This window comes from Pezoporus occidentalis, unplaced genomic scaffold, assembly GCF_034315485.1.
Source record: "Pezoporus occidentalis ecotype Australia unplaced genomic scaffold, CSIRO_AGI_Poc_V1 ctg8, whole genome shotgun sequence".
Classification (NCBI taxonomy): Eukaryota; Metazoa; Chordata; class Aves; order Psittaciformes; family Psittacidae; genus Pezoporus; species Pezoporus occidentalis.
In genome coordinates this window covers 13625708-13649071 of record NW_026916158.1, presented here as the reverse complement: position 1 = coordinate 13649071, position 23364 = coordinate 13625708, and the positions used below count along the sequence as shown (strand labels likewise).

Sequence of the window (23364 nt, the reverse complement as noted above, 5' to 3'; positions counted from 1 at the left end):
GACAGCCCTTTTCAAACAGTTCATAATTGCTCTCAGAAGAGGAGAAAAGAAAATGCATGTAATAACTATTTCATGTAAATGTTTTCACTGAACCTTCCTCATTGGAAACGGAGCTCGGAGGAGCAGGAAGAAAGAATACTCGTGTCTCTATGAATTGTAGCCCCCATCAAATTAAAGTCCATTCACACACACCTGGAATGTCAATGAGTTAGTTCAGAATGGTTATCTCATAAGAAAGAACATGGGATTAATCTTAAAAAATTAGTTATTTGGTCCTCAAAGTAGATTTTTAATAGCATAAAGTAAAACACAGCATGAGGGCTATGCTGGAGAAAAAAGAAACAAAATGGGAAAACAGCATTTTGTGTAACTAAATGGAGGTTGTCTAATTTTTAAAAGTGCATTACCATGTATGAACAACCTTATTTCTTGCATAGTTTATCCACAAAGCCTCTAAACTGCATTTTCTTTAAGCAAAACTTGTAGCAAATGGGGCTAGTTGACCCCAGCTGGACTCCACCACTCCCCTCTTCAGCTAGACAGGGGAGAGAAAATATAACCAAAGGCTCATGGGTCGAGATAAGGACAGGGAGAGATCACTCAGCAATTACTGTCAAGGGCAGACTTGACTTGGAGAAATTAGTCAAATCAAATCAGAGTAGGATAATGAGAAATAAAACTGCATCTTAAAATCACCTTCCACCCATCTCTCCCTTCTTCCTAGGCTGAACTTTACTCCCAAATTCTCTACCTCCTCCCATCCCAGCGGTGCAGGGGAACAGTGAATGGGGGTTGTGGTCACAGAATCACACATTGTCTCTGCCATTCTTTCCTCCCCAGGGGAGAACTCCTCACACTCTTCCCCTGCTCCACAATGGGGTCCCTCCCACAGGAGACAATCCTCCACTAACTTCTCCACCATGAGTCCTTCTCATAGGCTGCCGTTCCTAATGAACTGCTCCAGTGCAGGTCACTTCTGCAGAGTGCAGTCCTTCAGGAACAGACTGCTCCAGCATGGGTCCCTGCTGGGTCACAAGCCCTACCAGAAAACCTACTCCAGTGTGAGCTCCTCTCTCCATGGGGTCACAGGTCCTGCCAGGATTCTGCTCCAGCACAGGCTTCTCACAAGGTCTCAACCTCCTTTGAGCATACCCCTGCTCCGCCGCGGACCTCCATGGGCTACAGGGAGACAGCCTGCTTCACCACAGGCCACCCCATGGGCTGCAGAGGTTTCTCTGTTCCAACACCTGGAGCACCTCCTTCACTGATCTTCCTATCTGCATGGCTGTTTCTCTCTCATATTTTCACTCCCCTCTCCAGCTGAAGTTGCTATTGTGCAGTTCCCCCCGCCCCCTTCTTAATATGTTATCCCAGAGGCGCTACCATTTGCTGAATGGCTCAGCCTTGGCCAGCAGCAGCTCCGTTTTGGAGCTGTCTGGCATCGGCTCTATTGGACATGGGGGAAACTTATAGCAGCTTCTCACAAAAGCCACACTTGTACAACCCCACTACCAAAACCTTGCCATGCAAACTCAATACAGCAAGATACAACTAGAACAATGGAGCTGAGGCAATCCTAAAGCATTCACAGATTTAAAGCAAAGCTATTTGGTACTCAGCACTGGAGATAAGCACCAGATGTTCCCAGCCAACTCTGATTCTGGCTCTGACAGACACAGGCAACATTACTTAATCACTTGTTCTTGGGCATCACTTTCCCTACCTGTAATGGTAACAAAAAATTCTGAAGACTAATCCATGGTCCAAAGGTAGCTGTCATACGGCAGCAAGGATGGACCCTTCCAAGAGTAGCATGAAGGACAAGGTTTATCAAGTGTCATTGAAGAGTTACGCGCTATTCAACGATACGCATCTGTCCAAAGGCTTTTTCAAACATGTTCTGACTTCTCAGAACTATTGCAGTCTGAACACTAAACAGATCTATAAAATTTACAGGGTTGTTGTCCAGAACCAGAACTTCATTGCTACTGTGACCTTCTTGGGTTTTTCATTTAAGCCTTCAAAAATAGATTCTCAGTAGCAGTTTAGACTTTAAGAAGCTAGAGACCTACAAACATTCTGCTTTCTCTTTTGCCCAGGGGCCATCCTACTTAGTCTAATCCTGTCCCCAACTACAGACATTTAGCCTGTTATTTTGATGGCAGGTGGATAACCCTAGTGTCATTCTGGTGACCACATAAAGTTTATTTAGATAAACTCAGAAGTTTATTTGCAGTATAAACAGGGTATGATGAAAACCAACCAACCCCAGCAGCCCATTCATTCTGTTTACTTAGCTGTAGCTCCTGAAAAACAGGAGAGGTGACTAAAACCCTGTCAAGCATTCCTTTTCCATTTGGTTTTTAAAGAGCCTTCTAATTCAGAGGGGGCACTTTTTTTTAAATCTAATTATGATCTATCTTATTGTACTAGCACTCTGCTGTAGCTTTTTCTCTAGCAGAGCCACCCCTCTTCTATATGAGTTTTTGGACTGTGATGATCCTGATGTCTTTCAAGCTGTTGACACAGCACTGAAGAAATACAACGGAGACATAGCAACTGGTAATCAATTTGCTCTGCACATGGTGATGGAAGCCAAGAGAACTGTAAGTAGACTTTGAAAGAAAAAAAAAAAGAGGATTGAATTGTTCATGCACTCTGAATCAGATTCTCTCTCTCTCCTTCATAAGAAAGTAAGCATGACAGCAAAGCATATTCCAGAACGTTTACAAAAACCCAAAGAAATTACTTGCACAGTAAGATACTCACTACTGTGACAAGGAACATCTATTATGTTCTTATCAACAGAACTATGTGTGCTGGTGAACTGCTTATTAATTCAGGGACTAAAGAATAGAACATTTCTACCACTAATACAGTTTGTGTCTTACTAGTCCACTCTCAATTCTCCTTTCTGCGCTGGGAATCCTATCCCTTTCCATCATCAGTAAGGTTGTCAGATCAATGGCAAAACCATACTTTCTAAAAAATGTGAGTATTATCTTGATTTGAGAAGAGCTGGTAGCACATATGAAGAAGAAAGACCTCATAAAATTTGGCAATACAGGGAATAAATTACTTGTGACTATTATTTGATTGACACTAGTCCCGAGTCACAGATCGATGTAAAAGCGCTAGGTAGCAGTTTAGACAGATAGGGTGACAGCTAAAATTACAGAAGAAAAAAAGAATGAAACATGATCCTTTTGCCTGGAGTCCTTCTGCATAGTGTTAATCTAACAAAAGAGTATTTACCTCTGAGAGGCATACAAAGAAGACATTACCATAATAATGACAAGCATTACTTTACTTGAAAACATCATTAGCATTTTCTTTCTATTGGATTGGATTTTCAGATGTAAAACATAAGAAACCCAGTGTCGGAGAGAATATTTTGCACTACAAAATCACAAGACACTTTTACCCAGAAAAGGGACATGAATTGCTAAATGCTTTAGAGTAAACTACTTACATCCCATGGCACCTACCCTCCGATTTTCCTGTTTTCAAACTGGGGAGATTTTATCATGTAGTGACAAAGACTGAAATCTGGCAAACACTTTATGCAACTAATATTAAACAAACGAATAGTCTCACTGTCTTCATTGAACAACACACATCTTTAACAACAGCCAAATGCAAATATCATTATATCATAGCTGTAACATCACCTTCCTTTTGCTGATAGTCCCAAAGGACAGGTATTAGTTTCAGTATTTTATCTTAAACAATGTTCTGTTTTTAAGAACATGTTTATTGCAATTATTATTTATCTTTCTCTAGATATCCATCTTTCCTTTCCTTAAAAGATCTGAGATGGAAATCAGTTATTACTTTGAATCATTGATCTGACTATGCTGTTAAATTAAAAAAAGGAATCTGCAATAGAGATTTCCTCATATTCGTTATTCTTTTTCTAAAAAGAGTATAGACTTTGCTCATCGTTAGTCTCACAATGTTGAATGCATTAATTAAATAGCTGGCTATTACATATTCATGTACATTCATTATTGATAAGGTAATAAAACATAAAAGCTGACTGGTGAAAGACTGAACCTGCCCCAGTTAAAGGCATAGCTATTCATTATAATAATGAAATAGACCAACAACAAATACAGAAACAATGTCTTTTCTCACTTCTTTCATTTACTCACTGAGTTGATTTACTGCAGACTTAGAACACTGTAACAGAAAACAGAATTCAGCTCTTTTTAAATCCACATTCCCAATAATATAATCTGATGCAGCTCCATAAACGTTAATTTATACCTGCTGAGGATTAAGTCCATTACATTTTTAGAGACTCTTTCATCCTGTTTTACAACTTTCAACCATTATATCAGGTACCTCTACACTTCTGTAGTTGTAGCAATACTCAACAGAAAATGAGAGAACACAGAATCTAGTTCTGTGTCTATACAAGTGTAAATCCAGTATGTTCCACTTCCATCACCTCAGCTTCACTTTCTTGATACCACTAAGGCAAGAATTATAATTTATTCTCCAGCAGTATCATTTGAGAATAACTGGTGTTAAAGTCCAGCAGCTGCCTGTGTTTGTACTAGATAAAGCACGTTGGAAGAGCAGCTTTAGTGGCTGCGAAAGTAGTAATTTCCAGCTTTACATTTCCTCTAAAGGATTAACCACAAACCTTGCATCATGTTAATGTTACCTGTAGGCACGGTCTCACTACTCAGTTTATGTCAAGGAGAAATTGCCCCTCCTAATTTACCAAAATCAGAAACCAATCCAGAGGCCAGGCCTAACTTCACTTAATGCTTTGTCTGTGTTTTCTCTTATGGATGAAATATCATAATATATTTACCTATATAATCTACCCTCATGAGCAGCACAGATTTCAATGCCTAGAGGAAAACTGCAGGCACTGCCAAAGGCTGTCTCCAGAGCATATGGTCTCCTCACCCCTTTCCACCAAGCAGGCAAGGCAGCCGACATACCCTGTTACTATAGTGTAAAGGCAGTTTGGGCACAGCCAGCCTGCCTGAGGGTTGCTGGCTGCTGTTTCTGGACTGCCTATAGAATTGTATAGAAGTAAAGTAGACAGATCTGGGAGAAGCCCAAGAGTAAGACTGAAGGAGTCAGGCAGGAGCACAGTCCAAGCTGGTAATTATGCTAACGATTTGAGCAGCAACCCAAATTTGCTTATTTGGAGTACTCAATATGAGTATGAATATACTCATATTGAGTATGAATATAACTACTTATTTCTGGTTTTAAAAATCTTGGTACTATAATTTAAAATGAAGGTGGCTGAGCATACTGCATCTATTGTGTCAACATATTACCTACCTTTGTAAGTAAGGGCTCATTAATATAATTAGATAAGTTAATTGCTGAACTATGAAGACTTGGGAGACCTTGTATGGAGACCAGCAGCTAATCTGAGACCGTACTATAAAATGGATAGTATTTACCTTTTGAAGCTCTTATCTTTTCACCTAATCTATCACTACACAAACAATGACATGCATATTTTCATCCAGGCAGGTCCTGAAGCACAGTTCTATGTGAAATACCGAATACAAGAAACCACTTGTGCCACTGATGAAAACAAACTCTGGCAAGATTGTGATTACAAAGTATCTGCAGAGGCTGTAAGTATCTGTTCTCTTTAAAAGTCGTCTGTATAGAAACATCAGCATAATAACCACGACTGCAGTTGCTTGGGGAAAAATACAGCAGAGAATTTAAATTTTTTTAGCTGTGTTGCTTTTGAGAGGATTAAAGTACAATACAGAAATGCTTACAACATTAAAATTAACCATTATAAAATGAATTTACCATTATAATCCTGAATATGTACAGAAGGGAACATTTCAGTGCTTCAATAGGAAGGTTCACCATAAATTCAACATAACATACACGGAAGGGCTATAAAACTTTCTGTTAATTATGCATAATAGAAACTTGCACAACCAAATTTACTTCAGATCTGCACCACCAAAAATACTCTCATGGAAGCCACTATGGCAGAAGATTTACAGAGGACTTTTAGCAGTATAAAGCATGTCTGGCTCATGCTGCTAGAGGACACCTAGAGGAAATACAATTGGGGCACACATAGTGGGCACGAACGCTGCATATATCCAGTGGAAGTCACTGTTACTTCCCACACTACACAATGCAAAAAAAGGGATGGTTGTGATACCATACAAATCAACGTGAAATGCCATGGTCATTGAGGCATATCTTGTCCTAGCAGTGTGGAAATGATATAAATACAAAATTTATACAGACTTCATTTATGAGGATGTGTTCAGTTCCATTATTCTGACTGCAAATTCTTTAGTTAATTAGCATGCATCAATCATGATACAAAGCAATCTTTCAAACTATCTGCTCAGTTCATCCCCTACTCTCCTCGCAAACAAAACTGTTCTTTTTGGGTAACAAACCAGCAAATTAGATATTACTGCAAGTGTACATATGAACTTGTTCTCCAAACTCAATATGCAACTGTCAACTTTATTCAACAGCTACAAGAATATATAATATTGCCTTTTTCTTCAGCAAGTTTAAGACAAATGTTATCATATATTTTTGCAGAAAACAGGAGAATGCACAGCTCAGGTTCACATGAATAATGCTGAAAAAACAAGTAATGTTTCACAAGACTGCAAAATATTTCCAGGTATGGAACTGTTTGGGGCAGCATTCAGCAAGTACATTGACAAATAAGAATAGGAAATATATAATACCGCAACTTTCAGGTAATTTTAAAGATAGGAGCTCCTTATTGTTCTATTCAGACATTTATAAATAATCATCCTTAAGCAACGACATGTTAAAGACAAAATTTCACTTCACTATTATGCACATATAGACTAAGTCAATGAAGCACTGTCAGTGTCTCTCCAGGGTAATGAAAACCAGCGCATGCAGGCGTAGTAAGTTTCTTCAAACACTGGAATTATACCAAGTTACAATGAATTTGCTTAAGATCAAAACATATCAGTAACTTAGAGACTAGATACCACTTCTCATGCTTTAAATTTTGTCTTTATTTATTCAAGTATAAAATTGAGCCAGAAATTATTAGGAAAAAAACTATATTACAAAATTGCATCTTAATTTTCTCCAAACTAAAAAGTATTAATTATTTCTGTTTGCACACTAAAAGAACACTTACCCTCATAAAAAAAAAGAAAAAAATAATTTACAAAATAAAAATCTAGCAATGATGTAATTATGTATAAGAAACTGTGATATCTTTTAGACCTTAGCAATAAGCAGTACTACATTTCTTGCCTGCAAGACATTCATATATGACTATGTTCACATAGTAATTTCCTGTATTACAAAGAGATCACTGCTTTAAAGCTTTACAACTGAGATCTCTATGTGCTTATGCCCCGCGTTCATGTAAGACATATATCCAAGATAGTTTTAAACTAACCGGTAGCTGGGAGCTTGCAGTTTTTTGTTCCTAATTACGTTGTTTAAAGCTAAATGTCTATACCTACAGCCAGTGTCATTCTAGGAACTGCAGTACACACAAAATCCATGTTCTGCTACAGAATAAACATCACTTGGTTTAGATGCATTTGTGGGGCAATGGTGACATCTAGTTGCCAGTAGAAGGTGTGTGAATCCCACAGAGAATGCATGGGAAGGAAATTTGCATTTGAATCTTTGCTTAGAAAACTAATAAAACATACATAAATGAATTATCTATTCAGCCTAAGAAGCTCATCTCCTTTTAGCAAGTCAGCAATTCTGAAAAAAGAATACACGTTTGTTCAGCACTTATGAAAATGTTGGTACCATAGTCACTTTATGTTCTATTATCTACTTTGTGATTACTCCTTGGAAACATGGTCATATTTTTCTGTAACATGCATATATTTGTCAGTCAAGAAAAGTGATGGTAAAAACACAAAGGGCAGGACCTCACTCAAGTACCCCTTGGAGAGCTAACACTAAATAGTATTGCTTACACTGAGATATTCACAATGTACAGAAGAGACAAATCAAATCTGAAGGATTAAAATGGAAAGAGTAAAACAATAGATCCTATCTGGGGAGGGATTTCCCCACCATGTCAGGTAGCAGCCTTCTTTGTAGAACAGTTTATTCATACTGACTCTGGACTGGTTTCTGGCTGGTGGAAGCTGGCTTACCTCCATTAAAACCAGTTTAAGCCAGCTAAGGATAAGGTACACAAATTTTACTTCAATTCCATAGAGACCACATATTGTCCCACTTTCATTCTCAAGCTCACTGAATCATGAAATTAATTTATGTACTGAACTATAAAATTAATTTATGAAAACCCAATCCATGATTACTAGAAAGAGAAGTAATAGGATTAGGAGTAGGAAACAGAAGTTTGAGCACCCCCATCAAGCTTGTCTATGCACAGACAATCCAGTTGGTTAGTCCTGAAGGTAACACCAAGTGGTAACTGGCAGCCACAGTGACTAGCAGGGGTTTCAAACAGCACAGCAGTAAAATAGTTACAGTCCCGAAGGAGCTCAAAGTCAGAGCAGTTCATCATGGGTGAGCCAAAACACACGTGCCAAAGTCCCCACCCTGAAACATGGTGAGGACAGGAAGCAGCTGCCTGTAGTAGCTGAGCTTTGAAAAATCTGAAAGAACATCTCTTAAGCTGTAGCCTCCAGTGGCTCTAGCCTGACTGAATGAGTGATGATCCTTCCTGGGTGGTGTCAGGTTCGGAGATTCAATGACTCCTGAACTCACCCACCCCTCTGACTGAAGTTTGCTGCTGAAACCATGCCTGGATCCAAATGTCATGGATGCACCCCACCACCACAAACAAAAACATGATGCAGTGAATGCCTTTGCAGGCCCTGAAACTGAAATGTGAGTTTTAGAATCATAGAATCATAGAACAGTTAGGGTTGGAAAGGACCTTAAGATCATTTAGTTCCAGCCCCCCTGCCGTGGGCAGAGACACCTTACGCTAAATCATATCACCCAAGGCCTCGTCCAACCTGGTCTTGAACACTGCCAGGGATGGAGCATTCACAGCCTCCCTGGGCAACCCATTCCAGTGTCTCACCACCCTAACAGGGAAGAATTTCCTTCTTATATCCAACCTAAACTTCCCCTGTTTAAGTTTTAACCTGTTACCCCTTGTCCTATCACTACAGTCTCTAATGAAGAGTCCCTCTCCAGCATCCCTATAGCCCCCCTTCAGATACTGGAAGGCTGCTATGAGGTTTCCACACAGCCTTCTCTTCCCCAGGATGAACAGCCCCAACTTCCTCAGCCTATCTTCATAAGGGAGGTGCTCCAGTCGCCTGATCATCCTCGTGGCCCTTCTCTGGACTTGTTCCAACAGTTCCATGTCCTTTTTATGTTGAGGACACCAGAACTGCACACAATACTCCAAGTGAGGTCTCAGGAGAGCAGAGTAGAGGGGCAGGATCACCTCCTTCAACCTGCTGGTCACAGTCCTTTTGATGCAGCCCAGGATACAGTTGGCTTTCTGGGCTGCAAGTGCACACTGCCTGCTCATGTTCATTTTCTCATCAACCAACACCCCCAAGTCCTTCTCCGCAGGGCTGCTCTGAATCTCTTCTCTGCCCAACCTGTAGCTGTGCCTGGTTTTGCTCCTCCCAGTTAAATGCAGGAAAGGCTCTAGCTCATTGAGCCTTTTCTCTCATTCCCACATAGGAAAAATTAAAACCTGGGGCTGTTTTACATGAAGTCCTTTTTTTTTTCCTTTTTGTTTTGTTTTGCAGCTACGCCAAAGATAACACTTACTCAGGCTACATGTCTTGGATGCTTTCATCCTATATCAAGTGACAGTTCAGTAGTGTTGGAAATTCTGAAACAAGCCATTCAGAAGTTTAACAAGCATAGTGGTGAACCTGCCCTTTTTAAGCTTGTGGAAATAAAAGAAGCTACAAGACAGGTTTGTGTACGATTTTTCTCTAAATTTTACCAAAAAAAACCCCACAAAACTCCAGACCCTGATTGTTTTATGTACATGTTTCTGATTTTTAAGTTAGTTTATAATTCATAATAAAAGTATACAAAATACATATAGAGTAGATCCTGTAAATAATTCTCTTCATTTATAAGAAATCATAAATTGTTACCTACTGGATTTTCAAAGCTTTTAACTTTACGAACTGATGGAAAACATACTTTGTCTGCAGTTCCATCTAACCAGTGTTCAGTCCCAGTTTATTTGCATTCACTGCTGACACAGACACCTTGTGTCATCTTCAAGACTCTTGGGTATTCTACTTGGCCTCACCCTGAAGCTCCAGCAGGAGCAGATCTGTCTTAGGTGCTGTGACAAAACTGCCAGCCAGCACAGACATCTCATATACTCTTCAGCCTCTCAAACAGCAGCAGGCATCTATGTTTTTGCAATGCGTTAGTGCTCATATGCAAGCAGCTGCTATACACTATAGTACAAGTAAACCCCATATAGGAAAATTGGGTAAGAAAAACAAAATGCCAACATGCCACTTGCCGAAAGATTTCTGCACACGAATATCTGCTTTGCAAGAAGTGACTTCCCAAGTTGCAGAAATTCTGTGTCATCCGGTATTCCAAGCAACAATTATTTCTCTGTGAAAGGCTTTCCCTTGGATAGTGTGATTGTTGCTAGAAAGTAGAGTTTCTTAATTTTTTTTAAACCGAACACCAAATACAGATCCTTTTCTTTGTATGTATATGTATTTACTTAGCCAAAAAGCATTTCTAATCTCATATCAATTTGACCCATGATTTAATTCAGACTGTCCTCTCTCTATTTACTGATGGCAATGATCCTCTTAGCTGAAGGACAAGATTGCACAACATTTAAGCCACATGACAAAATGTCACAGACAGACTAAAATCCAGCAGCTGGAAAGAGAACCATCATGTCACTTCTGGCCAACAGAGAGTAGTCAGAGCCCTCCACTTTAATTGAGCTGGAATGGAAAGTTCCTATATTTGGCTCTTATTTCCCCTTTCTAGCCCAACACTGTGACATGGAGAGATTTCATGGGTGAGCAGCAGTAGCTATAGTGAGGAAAACTGAATCACTTCCAGGAGAGAAAATGAAAAAAAAAGGGTCACAAATCTGAACAAAACAGCAGGCAGGGGAAGGCAGACAGAATTATAGGTGATGATAATTGCAAGATAGTCAATAACAAATGATGTCAGCAGTATAAAGCTACGTTATTCAGATACTTCTTTACTATGTCCCATACTCAGGAACATAGGACTTGCCAAGCTGTATTAGTATAGTCATCTATCTAGACCAGCTTCCTGTCACTGGGAGTAGTAAGTTACACATACTTTGGAGGAAAGCACAAAAACCCAACCATTATGAGGTTGCAGGCTTGCCAGGACAAGTGGAATCTAAATACAAAGTGTGCTTGTAGTGTACGCCTGACTTAGTTTAACTTTTGTATCACAAGAACAAGTTTGGTGTTTTTTTTTCTCTCCATGAATACTCTATGGCTCAATGACTGCAAGGTGACTTGATGGATGGAAGGCACGAGAAAAGTTGTTTTGCTTTCTTTGCAAATCACATTTAATAGTTTAAGTTCCAAGTTTGTACTGGTTTACATGATGTATCTCCAAAATATCTGTTCTAGGTGGTAGCTGGATGGAATTATGCAATTAAATATGAAATTGAGGAGACTAATTGCTCCAAAGACCAATTTCAAGATTTAACTCCAGAGTGCAAAACCACTTCCAGAGGTGTAAGTAATCTTCAAAATTTATTAATTGAGAAAATGTCATATTAACAAATAATCATTAATATCTGGCTCAAGAAAATATTTACAGTCTTGCTTCACTTTGTGAATGAAGTTTAAATCCAGGCTTGTAGATAGGTGTCTATTTATGCAATTAAAACACCTGTCTTCTCCTGAATTGGTTACTAAGATGACCACTGAAATGCTTACAGATTACAGAATCTAAAAAGTCTCACCCAGACAATAATTCCCTTGAGAAGCTCTTATCCAGATATTCGAGGAGTTACTCAGGTACAACCCCAAACCCAATAATTAAAATAAGCGCTATTATTCCAGTTTAAGACATATTTTCAAAGAAAAGTAAGTAGCTGAATTACCACTTTACCCCTACCATAGTCCAAATAAAAGAGCTTCAAAAGACAATTATTAACAAACATACATACACTAGCTAAACAGTATTGCAAAACCAGGTATTTCCTCTGATCTGGAACAGAATTAACTGTCTCTCAATGAATGAAGAAAAGTGCTTCTGCAAATAGAGGGCAGGAACACGAATAGTAATGAACAGTGGTGGCAAATGGGAGGGGAGGAACCACAGAAGTCCCAACTCACATCTGCTTCAGCTGTTGTGGAAGTGCACTGTTAAGTGTTACATTCAAGAGCCTCTCTTGCTCAAAACTTACTCCTTGGATGTCTCAAGAATGCTTTGGCATGTTTCAGAGGCATTGATCAAAAAAGGAAAGAATGACAACCCTGGTAAATAATAGAAGAGTTAGAATCAAACTAGGTAAAGCAAATCTTTTCATTACCCACACTTGCCCTTAAACCTTAAGCAAGTTACTTAATCTGCTTGAGCCTGAATTTTCCAGCCTGTCACCTAGAGGTAATGACTTCTGCCACCTCACCTAATGCAGGAGTGCTACCTCATTCACATAGTGCTTTGATCACACAGGGTTAGTGGGATTAGATTTTTATCGCTTATCCCCTGAACTGCTAAGAAGCCTTGTTAATAGATCATCAGCAGATATTATTAGAATATATATTCCAAGAATATTCCATACATTGGAATGACCAAATTCCATGGAAGTTGTTTCATACCTTTATTTAGCTCTGTACTACTCATTTTGAAATGGGAGGATACAGGGAGCACCCTGTACCTGACATACATGTGAACCACAGAAGTACTTCAGTGGAGCATAATATCGTTCTCTTTAACCTGGACAATAAGCCTTGATATTAGTTTTTATTATTTTTTCTAAACCAACAGCTAAGCAGATTTTTTTATGGATGCTTTGAAAACAGTGTCTGTCAGAGCCCTAAGATTTTATTCTACGATTGATTAGTTTCTTTTAGAGTCTTTGATAAGAGACTTCACTGAAACCTTTCTTAAAATCTACATATACTTTATCAACAGGTCTCTTGACCCACTTTTCTTGATACTTTTGAAGAACTTCGATAAATCTGCAAAATATGACTTCTGTTTACTACAGAAACCTGGGTCTCTCCTTGATGTATTCATGCCCTCTAATTCTTTTCTTATAACTATTTCTAATCGCTGGAATGGTACAGACATCAGTTCTATGGGTTTATAACCTTTTTAAAACAGAACTGGATCGATATCTGCTTTCTTCCAGCTCTAAAATACCAAGACAACTTTAAGCAAGCCGTCTACCATGGTTTCTTTAAAACACCTGAGTAAATACAAGAAACTTAATAATGTTTGAATCTTTTTGGTCTTCACAGTTTGAGACAAAAAAGCCAATGAGTTCTCCATTAAACAGGATTCTGGCTTGTAAACCTCCCTGTTTCTTTCTGTAATTAACACATACAAATAGTCCATTTAGCTTCTCTTTTATGGTTTTATTTTCCCTGAGTGGTCCTTTTAAGCCCAAATCATTTGTTGGCTCTGCAGACTGCCTGTCAGGCTTCTTCCTCCCACTGTATTGAAGGAAGGACGGAATTATTAGTAGTATACTTGACTTAGCAGTATGCTGACTTAGAACATGAGCTTGATCATTATTTCTAAGTAACAAGCTGTTTTGTGTTTTTTACTCTAGCATGTAGGTAAATGTGATGCCAAAGCATATCAAAGTCTTCAGAAAGTGATTGTGGATATTGTAAGCCAATGCAAGCTTCCAGGTATGTCACAGGTACTATCAATTTGCCACGTTCTGCACTTTTCAATGTTTTTTTACAATTGTAAAAAGAAAGACAAAATAAAAATACAAGAGATGAAAACAGATAATAACAAAAAAGTAATTCTTCTGGGACCAGAAAAGCACTGCCTCTTAATGAAAAATGACCACAGACTTTTCACTTCCTACAAGTATTTCTTATATAGCTAAAAGTTACATTTTATCATTTGTATACTGCCCTATTTCTGTTACATGGAAGTGGCTGCTGACTGTCACTTGGAGATTAACAAACTCAATAACTATCCTACAAGAATGAATTCTTTTCCCACTACAATGACAAGGAAGTTAATATCATATTGTTTAAATAGTAGCTTCTTCTAACATTCCAAAGAATGCCAATGTATTCTTTTGAAAGCAAAAGGAGCTGCAGACTTTTAAGATTTTGTCCAAAACTGGTAATTCATCTAATGATGCTACCGTTGCTCATTTTCTATTGCATAGCTATATTTACGTTTGTTATGTTAGAGGCTTTCTTTTTTCCCCTGTAAATAAATTCCTTAGAATCTGTAAGTTCATTGCAGTCAAACTCCCAAATGGTCTTCTTATTGCTCCTTTTTCCTCCAACCATCTATTTCGACACAGGTTATCACAGCTTCAGAGCTTTACAGCAGGGTATACAGTACTACTCCGTGTAGTAAGTGATGCATTCTCACCCATTCAAACTTGTTTTCAAGAGATAATGGCATTCTTCCACACACTCATTCATTGCAATAACGTACATCTCTCATTTCAGCTGAGTCAGTTCTTTCCATATGCGTAGATGTTCCCTCTCTTTATTTGCTAGCTACCCACAATTGGTACACACCATTCTAGTTTCTGTGAGTAAATTGTTAAGCATCCAATGTGACACCAGGCGCTGATGTAGTACTCTTTTAGATAACCAACACCTGATCATGCTGATCATACAAAACTCAAATATATTTTGGTTTCATTTGATAGAGCCAAACATGAAATGTTCCAGAAGGTAGAGGTTTGTAACTTTTTTCCAGCCATTATCTAGACTGAATTTTTTGTTCCTTATATCTGAAATCTGTTGCTTTTTTTCAGTTGAAGAGACAGTAATTCCTGCCACTCAAACTGGTTGTCCAAAGACTGTCGCAAAAGACAACCCAGAACTGAAGGAACTACTGAAGGTTTCCATGGAGAAGTATAATTCAGAAAGCAATGATGATTTCTACTACAAAAGTGGAGAAATAGAAGCAGCGACAGTTCAGGTTGGGATATACCACAGGGATGAGGAACAGACATGGCAGTGTTATTGGTCTGAGCTGAATTTTAGCTAAAGTTTGTATTTCTATTTCAAATAATATTTTCCTCTGTGTGTGATAAAATGTGGTAACTGAAATATCCATGCAGTTTTCCTTGCTAAGTTTTATCCACCTTGGCTTGAATTCAGAACTGAGTTAAAAACGTCCCATCTCTTGATTTTTTTTTATATTTTTTTTAAACAACACAATTTTAAAAGCATGGAGAGAAGGTTGATTCAGACTATCTGATTTCTGTATATCTACCCCACTTTTAACCAGCCTTTTTTAACATACCATAGACTTCTAAAGTAAAAAAAGAATGATTAGATGAAACCACTTATGTGGTTTCACCACACCAATACTCTCATGTTATTTTAGATACTGTCAACACTATTCTAAGCTCCAAGAAGTGGGCTTCACAATTTCTCTGAGAAATAGGCTAATTTATATACTGATTCTGCTAATAATAATACTCCAGCTAGATTAAGTATACCTGTGCGTAACTTAAGATGTACAGATAAATACAGCTGGGTAAAGAAAAACAAGGAATTAGGAGGATAATACTGGTCAGTACTTGCCTTGTTTACAGTCCCAATGTATGAAAACAGAGGTTTAGGACAGAACTGGAAATAAGACAGTGAAGTGATTCAGAAAATACTTTGGTAACAACTTCTGAGTATGATGGTACCAGTGGAGGAGGCAGGAAAAGCACAGCAGAGCTTTTCTCAAAAGCTCACTTTATCTTACTAATAATATCAGTTCTTTTTCTTTTTTTAAACCTTTTTTCTTCATTCAGATCTTATTCTTCTTTCTCACTTTTCATATCATGGTTGATACCTGCATGCATACACTTTAAAAACACACTTAAAAGAGACAGAATTTCATGTCTTGCCTGCTATCTCTGACACAAGATATGTTATCTTGGGCTCTGTAAAAAATACTAGGAGAACTTGTATCAGGCACATTCTTGAACCTATGCAGTTTCTCTCCTTAATGCATTTGGCAAATACGTTCGTTTTCAACTGAGCCTGTTCATCACATACTTCATTTTATGCACATTCCACTTTTCTTCCATCATATCTGGGTCTCTGCAGAAGTATCTCTAATGACTTCATTTGTTATTGATGAAATTGCTATAGGCATCAACTACCAAACCTGTGGGGCTGATATTATTGTGACCTGTCTGTTTCCTTCAATTTCAATACTGGAATTTTTGAGAATGGAAATTGGAATAAAGTAAGTTGATTAGAAGCAGATAGGTTTGCCTCCAAATATTTTTATATTGTTCTTAACATATGTTGTCACAGTGGTCAGGACTTGTAGAATGTAAGGAGTATAAGCTCATAGAAAAATTTCCTGTGAACCCTTTTCAATAAAATGCCTTTACCACAGAAAGTCTTCTTGCTAATTTTCCAGGAGGTTGCAGGACAAAAATACCATGTAACATTTTCAGTCCGGAAGACAAACTGTTCAAAGACAGACTTTGAAAAAATTAATGAAGACTGTGAAGCCACATCAGACAGTGTAAGTAATGATGACTGTTGCCAACTGTAATAGTCCTCATGGACAAATTCATTTGCATTAGAACTTGTAAACAAGTAAAGTACTTAAGTACTTAAGTAAAATCACATCCTGAGTTCTCTTACCTCTTTCAGTAAACTTTTGTTTCAGCAAGCAGGACATGTTTCACTGTTTGTAACCCCAGGCAGTGTCAATGTCAATAAAAAAAGAAGCTGAAACTGAGTGACACTGAGTCACTCCAACTGCAGGATCAATGCTCATGGCAAAGCAAAAGGAACTTTCTTCTGATAATAATGAGCAAAGGAAAGGGAGGAAAGAGGCTGCTGTGAAAGGAAAGAGTTACAATACTCCTGATTCCGTGGACTTGAGAGCAGCGCTGAGGAGAAGACTTGGGGATATCGGTTGATGCGAAGCTTCAACATGAGCCAGCAGTGTGCACTAGCAGCCCAGAAAGCCAGCTATCTGCTGGGCTGTATTAAAAGGAGCGTGGCCAGAAGGTTGAGGAAGGTGATTCTCCCCCTCTACTGTACTCTCATGAGACTCCACCTAAAGTACTGTGTCCAGCTCTGGAAGACCCAACATAAAAAGGATGTGGACCTGCTGGTGCAAATCTACAGAGGGCCACAAAGATGATCTGGGGGCTGGAGCAGCTCTCCTAGGCAGACAGGCTGAAAAAGTTGGGGAGACCTTGTAACAGTCTTCTAGCACCTAAAGGGGACCTACAAATAAGGTGGAAAGGGACTTTTTACAAGGTCATGTAGTTTAAACCCAGCACAAAGGGTTTAAACTGAAAGAGGGGAGATTTGGATTAGATATCAGTAAAAAAATCTTCACTATGAGGGTGGTGGGACACTAGCACAGGTTGCCTAGAGAAGCTGTGGCTGCCCCATTCCTGGCAGTGTTCAAGGACAGGTTGGATGTGGCTTTGTGCAACTTGCTCTAGTGAAAGGTGTCCCTGCCCATGGCAGGGGGATTGAAATTAGATGAGCATTAAGGTCCCCTTCAACCCAAACCATTCTATGATTCTATGACTTGCAGCTAACGAAAACATGAAAATGGAGTGTTACTGGTGTGCAAAGGAATGATGTTTCTGGAATGCATGCTGCTGATGCCAGAAAAATGTGTTCCAGACACTGGAGAGTAATGTTGATAGGGCCAGAAACCATTGGCAAGGGATTTGGCTGGGAAAAAGAGGCTTCATTTTCCCTCTCTTTTCCCATTAAATGAGCAGTATTTACCTGTGAGAATTTAAAATCCATTACTGCAGCAGGCTCTGAATAGGAAAAAATGCTGTTCTACTTCAATTTCCCAATATTTTAGAATGAGAAATATCACCAACAAACTATATTTCTTAGGAATATCATGCAGATTAAACAGTTAGTGCTCCAAAAGTGCTGGGGATGAAATATCCAATTTTTCAAGATCCAATCTTCAATTTAAGTTAAAATTAAGTGTTCACACAGGTATTTTGTAACCTCAAAAAGTTAAGCAGATGTGTCCCAGTAAAGAAGTCTCCATTACCAGGATGCATTTCATAGATATTTGGGTGAAGTTATATTTGTATTTAAAAGTATTATTAAAAAATAATGTTTGTATTTGTTGGTTTGGTTTTTTTTTTTTGGCACAACTCTTCCTTTGTGTTTGATGCCTTAATGTGTTGGGTTTTGTTTTGTCAACAGGTACCATTGTCATGTGAAGCACAAATTCATGTGATCCCATGGGAGAATAAAATCTTTCCCCAGGTTAACTGCTCGAAAGAACGGTCAAAGGTATGACTCCTTTTCATTACCCATCATCATAAGTAGAGCATAGAACCAAGGCAGTCATTAACTTCTTTATCCATTCCAAATTAACCCATACTTTGTACCAAATATAAAGGAACACATTGTTAACAACTTCAGTAACGCCACACTCCTCCCTCTCAATCTCTAACCTCAGCAACTTGTTACACTGGAGTCAGTCTCATGACGAGACAGGGGATAACCCAGTGACTACAGAAACATAAAGGCAACAGGACAGAGAGAACATTCTGCTTGTCAACTACTCCTTTGCATTATCCAGTTAAGCTCTGAAATATCAAGCTCCAGCAGCTCCTTTGAATTATGATTCAAGGCTTAGAAATTGAGACAAAAATGTATTTGACAATGCAGTGATTATTCCCCACAGATTTCAAAAGCATCTGCAAATCTTTTCATATGAGTAGTGCATCTCCCGCCATGGGTTGTCAATTTCTGCAAGATCTTTCAGTTTCCTTTGTGCCCAGCTCCACAATTAACCAGCCCTGAACATGGGTCACTTTGAAAATTTCAGAATGAACTATAAATCTCTTTTATTATCAGAACTTTTGTAGTTCTGATGATTGCAGGTTTTTTTGATAAACGCAGGGACTCCCATACTCCACAATGAAGAAGATACTCTGAATAAAGTCAGATTGATTAACTTGTATTCATAATCAGTAGCTTCACTGTGCTCACCATCTTCATAACTACCTATTGTTTCATTATGTAGCAACAATAAATGACTCTCTGCTTTGTTTTCACTACAATATCCATATCAACTTTCAAGTTTAGCTCCATCCCAAACAACTCTGATTTGCAACTAGAGACTGCAAATGGTGGAGAGATATGAAACCCATATAGGACAGTGACTGCACATCATGCATTCAGTCTCTGCCTTCTAGTTTAAGAGGTGGGAAATAGAGATTACTCAATAACAAATGACTATTTCATAATATTTCATATTATCAACTTTAACCTATATGTATTATTTCTAAGCATTCTTATGAGATGCATATGTCAAATGTAGAAACAAAAAATTGAATAGTTACATTTCATATAACAAAACAACCCAGATCTTTTGTGCATTCTGGTATTGAGTACTCAGATACGTGTTTGTCTTTAGCACAAACTGGTTTTATACATCAGAGTGTTAAATTCTAACAAGTGCAGGGACATTTAGTCTTAAAAATCAGCTATATTGTTCATAAATTAAAACAAGTACACATTCTCCTCTCTATAGTACCATTCTCATGTTAAATTGGCAATATTTCAGTGATACTTAAGTTTTTCTTTTAACACATAACTGCTAAAATACTCTGGAGGTATTCAGGAGGATGTTTATGTTTCCACACTTATCACAGACAGAAAAGATAATTATTTAGCTTACTTTAAAATATGGTAACATATTTCTGCTAAATGATTCATATACTGCAATGACCCAACTTCTGAATCTCTCGAATCTGAAATGATCATTCTTGTTTATGTAAGAAATATGGCTATTATTGCAATGTTTTTTAGGCTGTATTACTAAGAAGGCCTCCTGGATTCACACCTTTTCGAAGACTTGTTATGCTAAATCAGCCAAATGAAATGCCGTGCTCTGATAAAAATGAAGAAGAAAAGCAAAGACCTGATAAAGAAATGGGAGAAGATGAGCAAAGACCTGATAAAGAAACAAGAGAAGATGGTGCACAGGAACCAGAAGGTGAAGGTGAACCTGAGCATAAACATGGGCATGAACATGGGCATAAACACGGGCATGAACCTGAGCATAAATACGGGCATGAACACGGGCATGAACAGGGGCATAAACATGGGCATCATCATGGGCATCATCATGGGCATCATCATGGGCATAAAAAGGATCATGAGCCTGACAGAAGGTATAAACATCAAAATGGTTGTAGGCACGGAACTGGTCATGGGTGTGGGCATAAAAAACACAGTAAAAATGGGAAACATAAACATCCAAACCCCAAATCTTCTGAGGAGTCCAATGAAAGTGGTTTTAACCAAAACAAAACCCTCCCATCACCCAGTGCTGAAACAGCATCAGAGAAAGGTAACCCAGGGGTTGCAAGAAAGGAAACCAGTACACCTGCAGAACAACTAATTCTTCCTGATACTTCTCTATTGAATGGGTTGTCAGATCGCCCAGAATCTCCTCTCCCCAGATGCCCTGGAAAACCATGGAAAGAAATTATGGACATTCCAGCTCCTTCTAGCTTTCCCAGAGAATTCACAAATGAGGATCTCTTGCCTTCTGCAGTAGAAAACAGCAATCCAGTGACAGAAATCTCCACACCTTCCCAAAATGAAATGAAAGACCTTGATCTCTCAGATGCTTTACTATAATTCAAACACTGTAGTAGCCTTTCCAGAAATTATATATAGAAAAAGAAAAAAAATATGGCCTTTCAAAATGTTTAAAATGTGAAGAGGCAAAAGCTCCTATTCTGTTAACTAAGATACCCAAGAAAGTCACCACCAGTTCTGGGGACCTAGGACCATAAGGCAATACTCTGTATTTTCATATATTTGGAAAGATGTAAGTCAGGCAATGACACCGATGCTTCAGAATCTGTCTAGTAAAGGCACCAGGCGAGTCAATAACCTTTGGCTGCAGAAGTTAAAATTGTATCTGCCTCAAATTGCTGTAAGTACAAAGTGAATCGTGGCATCAAATCTCACTGTATCATGTTTGAAAGTGTCACAAAGTATTTTGCAGATTACATGAAGACTCTTGATCAAATATGGATAAGACAAAAGCAATCTAAGGATGCCTTTCTTAGATATCTGAAATAGTATTTCTCTAATTTTCTGGAAGAAGCTTTTAAAGAACAAAATAAAACAAGTGAACTTGTTTTACCTGTCAGTTTCTTTAAATAGGTTAGTATTACCACTATTCTATCACTAGCAGTTGTTCTGTTGAATGATATAACCAGGAACAACTGGGAGAATCCTGAATAGTGCAGCTCTTTTATTCCCTATGAACATTATGCTAACTACACCGCAGAGGCACTGTGATTGACAGATCTTTCATGTGACAGAGGTGCACAAATATGACAGATGAAAAAAATGCAAACACTTTAGTTGCCTACAATTTGTCTGCCTTCTTCTATAGGTTATGTGTAATTTAGAGAATGGATTGTATTTTCTACTCTAGATATCTTCCAAAGGTTGAGTTTTTGGTGTGATATATTACCTGAAAAGCACCAAGTATTTCTGGCAACTTAAAATATGTTTTCTCTTTATGGAGCCAATGATTTATACAGCTGACACTCCCTCTCCAGCCCCCAAGAAAAGAAAAAAAAACTAAAAAAAAAACCCACCAAAACAACCAAAAAACAAACAAAACAACCTCAGAAAAAAAACTTCAACGCTAAAAAAAAACCAACCAAAACAATCAAAAGACCACATTCTTTGAAAGCACAGTGTAAGTGTTGTCCAAAAAATCCACAGAGACAGAAAATATATTCTCTGAAATTGTTCATCCTAACTGCTGGGATTGCTGTGGCATCAACACTATATACTCAACAGCTGGGAATGTGTCCTTCTTTTGTGTACTATGTGTCTATTGCCACCACCTCACTGGTTAGGAAGAACTAGACAGATGAAGACCACTTAGAGGATGCAAGAGAGAGGGATCAACAGGATCAGGAGGTTTTGGCACAAAAGATCCAGTGGGATCTTGAAAGGGAAAATAGTTATGAGAAAGGACAGAAGACACAAAAAGTGGAAAAGACAGAGCAATATGGCTGGTGTGAAAAGAACAAAAGGAACCAGCAGCTTAGTGGCAAAAATGGAAACAGAGTGAATGGGATAGAGAAGTGGATGAAAGTTTTGCTCCACGGGCAAGGAGAAAAAAAAAACAAACAAAAAACCAGGAACTGAGGAACTGGGATCATTACAGTTTTGCATGTGCAGCTTCTTTTTCTTCATTTTTTAATGACTGCATTAAAAACTACATTAAAATGATATATTTAAAAGTAATGAAATCCAAAATCAGGAACTGTCCCTGTGAGTATAAATTCAGCCTAGTTATGTGCATCTAATGTAGTGTAATTTGCTGCCATATAGGCATATGATATAATAGATAGATAGATAGATAGATAGATAGATAGATAGATAGATAGATAATTATCCGTCATGACTGGCGATATATAATCAGAACTGCTGTACATACTTTCTTTCTGAAAACAAATAACTCCTATATCTATGACTAATCAAATCCTGCATTTTTTTCTTTCATTCCTTCCCTTTCCTTGCAGGATAAAATGCAGTTGATCTTTTCTTTTTAGAAAAGACAAGTGTGACAAGTACTAAACTTACAAAGCTAGGCAAAGTACTAAACTTACAAAGCTAGGCAAAGGAAAGCCTTGAGAGTTATCTCTAGTTTGCTTCTTTTCTTTTATTTTTTCTGAATATTGACTGCTATGATTTTAGCTGTAACTGTGTATTATTTTGAGTATAAGCTCAAAACAGTTTTTCTTTAAATTACTGTAGTAATTTAAGTAATTAACACAAAATTACAATAAAAGAAGATGCAAAGATGAAAAAAAAAAGGTTTTCTTCCCATCTTTGATCTCCCTCATCTGAATGACAAGATAGTCACACTCTTGATATATTCTCCCCACTCAGCATACATACATGACCACAAGTAGTGAGACATAAACTGAGTGGTCAGAGCAGGATAACAAAAGCCAAGAGTCCTAAATTCTTGACTGCCTTGAATTTACAATGTGGTATAGTTAATGATGTGAAGATTCATTAATATTTAATACAAAGATGACAATTTCAATTTTAACTTCTTGGTTTTATAATGTAAAAGAAAGAATATCTTTTTTAAATCATTTTGGAATAAAAATCAAAAAGTGCTATAGACTAAAAAACTGGAAGAGAATAGTCTGGTATCTTTAGAATGGAACATTTC

The 23364-nt window shown here is 38.0% G+C and overlaps 1 protein-coding gene across 1 annotated transcript; it reads left to right on the top strand.

The window, feature by feature from the left end:
- Window positions 1-2278: 2278 nt before the first annotated feature.
- Window positions 2279-21523, top strand: KNG1 (kininogen 1). Its single transcript, XM_062603494.1, has 10 exons — window positions 2279-2606; window positions 5505-5615; window positions 6568-6652; window positions 9729-9901; window positions 11589-11696; window positions 13748-13829; window positions 14933-15099; window positions 16549-16656; window positions 18333-18422; window positions 19950-21523. The coding sequence occupies exons 1-10, from the start codon at window positions 2412-2414 to the stop codon at window positions 20784-20786; spliced, it is 1956 nt and encodes a 651-aa protein (XP_062459478.1). The 5' UTR covers window positions 2279-2411; the 3' UTR covers window positions 20787-21523.
- Window positions 21524-23364: the final 1841 nt, after the last annotated feature.

Bases quoted from the DNA above. Each gene is read 5' to 3' on its own strand.
- KNG1 (XM_062603494.1), top strand. From the start codon at position 2,412: ATGATCTATCTTATTGTACTAGCACTCTGCTGTAGCTTTTTCTCTAGC. The intron at 9,902-11,588 runs GTTTGTGTACGA...TATCTGTTCTAG, and splicing joins TAAAAGAAGCTACAAGACAG to GTGGTAGCTGGATGGAATTA. The intron at 16,657-18,332 runs GTAAGTAATGAT...TTTTGTCAACAG, and splicing joins GTGAAGCCACATCAGACAGT to GTACCATTGTCATGTGAAGC.